Source organism: Microtus ochrogaster, chromosome 6, assembly GCF_000317375.1.
Source record: "Microtus ochrogaster isolate Prairie Vole_2 chromosome 6, MicOch1.0, whole genome shotgun sequence".
Classification (NCBI taxonomy): domain Eukaryota; kingdom Metazoa; phylum Chordata; class Mammalia; order Rodentia; family Cricetidae; genus Microtus; species Microtus ochrogaster.
In genome coordinates, this window is record NC_022013.1 from 58,017,673 (window position 1) to 58,024,012 (window position 6,340).

The window sequence follows — 6,340 nt, forward strand, 5'->3', positions numbered from 1 at the left end:
CTCACAAGCTTTTCGTTTCCTAATCCCTCCAAGACAGTGCCATGCCTGAGGGGAAAAGAAAACCTACGTGGCTTGCAGCTTTGCAATTTTGCTGTAAAGCTGGCATGCGGACAACTACAGCAAAAGAGAAATGCAGCTTGCATGCAGAACTGTCCTGCGAGGGCTGGTGGCGTGGAGCCTGAGCAGGTCCAGGTCCAGAGTTCTATGGCAGAATAGAATGTCTCTGGGAGTCCCGCTTCATCTGTCTTTGACACCTCTGCCCTCTCGGTTGTCAGCGATTACTCCAGACTGTCATAAATCAAAACGGACCCCTTCTTCCTCTTCTCTCTCTCTCACAACGATGCCCTCCTTTGCACAGAATGACTTGGATCAACAGAGCTACATTGAGAAAGCTCCGTGTTTTCCCTCCATAACGGTACAGAACCAGAAAGAGTCGATCTTTGTGTATATAAACCTCTGCGTAGGCCACGGTGTTTTGTGCACAAGCAAGGACGTAATGGAGCTCTCAGGAACGTGGCTCTATCTTTAAAACGGGCAACGTGCAATCACTTCCAGTGGGCAGGGGGATGTGAAACACAGGGTCACCCTGCCCTTATGGCAGGTTTTCCCATACCCACATGTCTATCTTGGGTGTGAGGTCACTTTTCAAGATAAGAGTCTGAGTCAGGGCCTTTACTTCTGCTTCCTTTACTTTGTGCTTCCTGATGCCCCTGTCTCATTTTCTCTTACTTGTGCTTCCCCATAGGATGTTTGCCAGAGGGAAGACCAGGCTGCTTTCTGGAACACGACCACATTACCCCCTCCCAAATTAGACACTGAGCTCACCAAGGGCAGCTGTTGTGTCTGATGGCAACCCAGGCTACAGAGCTTAATGAATGAATGATGGAACCCGGGTTACAAAGCTTAATGAATTAATGATGGCAACCTGGACTACAGAAACTTAATGAATGAGTGATGGAAACCCAGGCTACAAAAGCTAATGAATGAATGAATGATGGAACCCGGGTTATAAGAAGTTTAATGAATGAATGAATGGTGGCAATCCAGGCTACAGACGCTTAATGAATGAATACCAATCTCAGAATGATGATGGAGCACTCCAGACTGCACTAACTAGCACAGCACAGATCTGAGTACCCGGGGCCAGCAGCCTAGGCCAGGAACGTACGTACCATCAGGAAGTGCTGCAGGTGTTCTGTGAAGACAGGAATATGATACTATAGACTCACATTCTCCCTGCCTTTTAGGAGTCACCACTTCCCCCTCTTGCTTCCTTTGACTAATGTAGGGTTCAGAGGAGGGGACTCGGGGGGCCCTGAAGAGTGTCATGTGAGGGCGTGAGGAGTCATCCACAGGAGGAGAAAGTCAGAGGAAATCGGTGGATTTTGGATGTTTCCGGGCATTCACAGGGTACTGGTCATGCATCTGGCTCCTTGGGTAGCCTAGGCTGGGAATAGCATCCTTAGGCCCAGGACAGGGAAGGAGGAAGAGATACCACAGGTACCACAGCAAAAGGAAGCCTTGGAGGTTTTGTTTCTAGCCCCTCCCCTGGGCCGTGAGGAAGAGGTTCCTATTCCAGGTAAAGGAGGCCCCAGGTGAGCTGTTGGCCTGGTGCCTGTTATGACACTTAATATTCCCCTGGAAACAGCTCCTTGGAATTTCCCAGGAGCCTTTGGGTAACCATATAGCCCATGGGTGAGGGAGCCAATCTCCCAGAGGAGGCCTGGAAGACTTGAATTGGAATTACAATACCTCTGCCTGTAATGGGGTGGAGCTGTCCTGTGCTGTGGATGCTATGGCCATAAATGATGATGGGCAGGGGCCAAGAGCCTCTTCCCTGGCTTCACAATCAGATCTTCTGGTGAGGACTTTTGGGGACTTTTCTTCAAGAATTCTGGGACTTGGAAGACCCTTAAATAAAGCCAGCAAGGGGCCCCGTGGACAGTGTCTGTGATGCCAGCTTGATTGTGCTCCCCCAGAGTGCAGTCTCCGCCCCTTCCCAGGGCCCACTGTGGGTCTAACGTGAAGTGAGCAATACACTCCTGTCGCTGTGGCAACCTCTTACCCGGCTCTCAACCCTCTTAGACTTCCCATATCCCATGCCCCCGGTTGCCCCTCTGGGGATGAGAGGCCTAAAAAGCTTTTCCCACCTCCTGCCAGGCACGCTGTGGAAGCGTAAAGAGCAGGCTTCAGGTGGTGTGGGCTGTAAGCCCCTGGTCACCCTTAGAACGGTGGCTAGGGGTGGGGTGGGGGCGGGGAGAGAAGCGGGATTGCTCATAGATGCTGAAGCCAGGGTGGCTCGGGATGAACAGAGGCACCACAGCATCTAGTCAAAGCCAAAGGTTGGCACCGCTGCCCCTCCCATGGCTCAAACCAGCACTCAGAAGGGACCCCCTGAACTGGAATCAAAGATCAAGAGTGTTGCAGGTGTACTGCCATCCACGAACCCCACTGATGACAGCCACAGAGGGGTAGGAAAGGTGGGGAGGCGGCACATGGAGGCTAGCTGCTGTTAGTCTGCACCATCACCCTGCCAGCTCAGTGTCACAAGGCTCCACATCTTTCCAGTCCTTTAGCAGACTTCCAGGGAGGAAGACAAGAGGCCAAAGAAGACAGCAACGAGTTCTCTGTACCTCCAGCCCCGCTCTGTAGCTGCAGGCCCCTTGAGAGCATCTTCCTTCTCGGGCACCCTGCTGGACAGTCCCAGCTCCTTCCAGCCCTGGGCAAAGCCGTGCACCCTACTATCACCTGAGTCCCACGGGTTTTGAGTGGCTGACCCTCAGGTCACGCCTTAAAAGCAAGGGTTAAGGGGGCTCTGTATGCCCTTGTACAGTGGGGGGGGTACTACCCTACACAGGGGGAGGGTCACAGAAGGAAACAAAACAGGCCTGTCTATGGCCCCGGGAGAGAGGGGACCTGATCCAGTGACATCTCTGATGAGTACTAAGGAGGCTGTGCAGATGATTGTGAACGTCCCAGGTCTCGGGAGTGCTTCCTTGATGATGGTGACAAGGTCTGTTTGAGCTGGAACCCAGAGCAGGGGACAGGCAAGGTTTGGGGACCTGCATGTGAGCAGAGGCTGGCGGCCAGAGCTGCATGCTTTTTGCACTTATCAAGGACGCAGGTCCAATGGCTGCTCTTCTCTGCCTGTGACGGCCACTTTCTGTGTGGTCAAGCCTCCCCCAACCCTTTGCCGGGTCCTAAAGCTAACTTTCAGCAAAGTCCCTGGGAAGCTGGAAGCTGGTGCTCTCTGACTCTTCCTTACTCTGGCAGCCAGGATCTGACTGTCTCGTACCTGGGCTTGGCTGCTCCCTGCTCCCAGATAAAACTGTTGTGGAACACCATCAGAAAGGACAGTAGGAGGAAGTAGGTCCCTGACCCTGTCCTTGGCTCCGTGGTGTGACAGAAGCCTGGCCCATGCCCCTGGACATGAGAAGGAGACAGACCCGATGAGCCTTGGTATTTTAGTTTCTTTAATTATATATATAAAAAATGTTTTAAAGATTTTTTTTACATGTATGTTTATCTGCATGTGGGTGTGTGTGCGCGTGTGAATGCAGGTACCGGAGGAGGCCAGAAGAGGGCATCAGAGGCTGGGGCTAGAGGCTTGGGTGCTGGGCTCCAAACTTGGGTCCTCTGAAAGAACCAGCATGCACTCTTAACCCCTGAGCCATCTCTCCAGCCTGCAAACTACGTCTTTGTAAAGACAAGGTGTCAATCTGCTGCGCAGGTTGGTCTCAAACTAATGAATTCAAGTGATCCCTGTGTCTCAGCCTCTCACGGCAGGAAGACTACAGGTACACAGCCCTAAATAGCACCCCCCCTAAATACCACTTCTTGTCCCTGACAAGAAGATGACATTAGAGAATGTTTCTCCATGCAGGGAGTATGAAGATGCCATAGACTTGCATAGGTTTTCTTCCCCAGCGACCACCATGACCCCCAGAACAAACAGGACCATTCTTCACGAGTTCTAGGAAGAAAGGGAGTGCAAGGACAAAGCCTCCTGCCCAGTGTCCAGGGACTGAGCCTGCCAGTGTCCCTATGCACACGCACATATACACACATGGCCATGTCACCACCATCAGAGCCTTGTGGGACTCATCAGGGACCCACTTCTGAGACTACCAGACCAGGGAGTCACTGAGCATGCGTAGTCCCCTTCCTCCCTACTTAAAAGTGTGGAGGGATCCTGCCACTGCACGCTCATTCCTTTGCGCTTCGTCGGACATTGAGCAGTCGATAGCCAGAGAGCAGCTCCAAGCTGGATCTACGCCCACCAGGCAGAAGAACAGACAGCCGCTGGACCAGGCTTCAGTGCTGAGGATGGAGTAGAGCTGGAACTCTGGGGACCAGTCCCGGAGCCGTCCATGCCCTTAACTTCTCTGAGAGTCTTACCATGGACTCTCCTTCAGGGCCCAGAGTCCCACCAGGCTTAATGCAGGATCCCAGCTTTACAGCCAGCACTGTCCTGCACAGCCATTGGAACAACACTCAGATTGTCTCCACAAAAGCCCAGCTTCCATCTGTGAGTCCCACGGTAAGTTCGGGGAGTGTGTGTGTGTGTGTGTGTGTGTGCGTGTGTGTGTGTGTGCAGAGATGCCAGTTCCTAGCCCTGCCTCCCACCCTCTCTTTGACAGGAGAGAGAAAAGGTCTGAGCTTAGATAAAAAGACCTGGGGTATCACTGAACTTCTCTGAGCTTTCCCTACAAATTGGTTGAGAAAAGAGGGTGTGGGAGATGTCTTCATCTGCAGAGATGGTAGAAGGACCAGAAAGGCAGGCACTGGTGACATCTATTCTTTCTAGATGCCCTGTGGAAGTTTACAGGAAGGAGGCATGCCCAGACTTTCCATTTGTACAGGCCCGAGTGGGATATTGGTCAGGACAAAGAGCAGACCATTCCCTCTCCCTGGGAGATATTCTTCTCAGCCCCATATACTAACCTCCCAGGACAAGGACCTCTTAGCAGGGACCCCTGAGGAGCTTAAGTTTTCTTTCTAGTGGGAAGTTTTTCTCCCTCTTTGTCAGGCTTCAATGTCAATCCTCAGTTATGTTACAGGGGTTTCAAGTCCTCTCTTGAGGCTTGCGATGGGGTGTCTGTCCCTACACTGGGAGGGCATTGCCCAGGAGCAGGCTATACTCAAGGTCACCCGAGCCATGTCCCTGCTCTGCAGGCCCCCATCTGTCTTGCCAACTGCCAGCAGGTGACCTAAGCCTTGCATTTAGGAGCCTAGCACCTGCACGCATATGGGGGCTTGGGGTTAAATTTTAGAAGACCTGGACTTTCTCCTATGGCTTGGTAATAGTTTTTTTTTTTTTTTTACCTGAACCTGAGTTTTCCCCCTTGCCTTATTAGGAACTTACTCTTCCTTGCCAGGGGCGTCTGTAGGTGATGCCTTCCTTTTTCTCTCTTCACAGGCATCCGGACCTGAGGCTGCTGCCTGGGTCCCCTTCCCCACAGTCGATGTCCCAGACCATGCTCACTATACCCTGGGTACGGTGATCCTGCTGGTGGGGCTCACAGGGACGCTGGGCAATCTCACAGTCATCTATACCTTCTGCAGGTGCCTGGTTGGTGGGGCTGGGTCAAGGGCACTGTGTGTATCTAGCCATGCAGACAGGGCAGAATACAAGGGCAAAGGATCACCTGGCTCTGTCCAGGGCACCTTAGGTTGGGCAGAGAAGCAAGGACCATGCCTTCTATCATAGCAGGTCTAGGTGTCAACTTTCAAGCTGATGAAAATGGGAAAAAATAGCAGGGAACCTTGACTAACACACACATGCCCACTGGGCTTCAGGCGTACCATGAGACAGGAAGGTACTCCAGGACCTTCAGGTCCCTGCTCATTCTACCCTGCTCCAAGTTCACCTCTGTCATCCTCTGCTCCCAGAGGAATCCTCTCTTGGCCTTGAAAAGTTTCCCTGGACACCAGGATCCTCTAACTCCCAGCACCCAGTCCTAGTAGTCACCCTTGCACCCCTCCCCTCTGTCCTGCTGGTTAAAGCAGGCGGGCTAGAAAGTTAACACAGACCTCAGACTCCATCGCTGACCAGTGGAAGGACTCAGCCAGCCATTTGTTCTCCCTGAGCCCCCATGTCTTCTCTGCAACACAGAGTTGTGGCTTCCCCATCACTGTGGTTCCTCCTGTTTGTGTATTGATTGGAAAACGAATCCTGGCTTTGCAATTTCCTGAGCTGTGATGGGGACCAAATCCTTAGTACTCTCCTCTGGAAAAGGGGACCATCATGTCTCCCTTAGGAGCAAATCTGATAATGAATTGTGCTAGAGGAGGGTTGTGAAGGTATCTGCCCCATGGAGGAGGGTTGTGAAGGTATCTG

The 6,340-nt window shown here is 52.4% G+C and overlaps 1 protein-coding gene across 1 annotated transcript in view; it reads left to right on the forward strand.

Moving 5' to 3' along the window:
- Positions 1-4,399: 4,399 nt before the first annotated feature.
- The window catches only part of Opn4 (opsin 4), a 9,469-nt gene continuing 7,528 nt past the window's right edge, over positions 4,400-6,340 (forward strand). Inside the window, exons 1-2 of the mRNA XM_005348669.3 lie at positions 4,400-4,540; positions 5,420-5,565. Coding sequence (XP_005348726.2) covers positions 4,400-4,540; positions 5,420-5,565 — 287 coding nt within the window. The remainder of the gene's footprint in view (positions 4,541-5,419; positions 5,566-6,340) is intronic.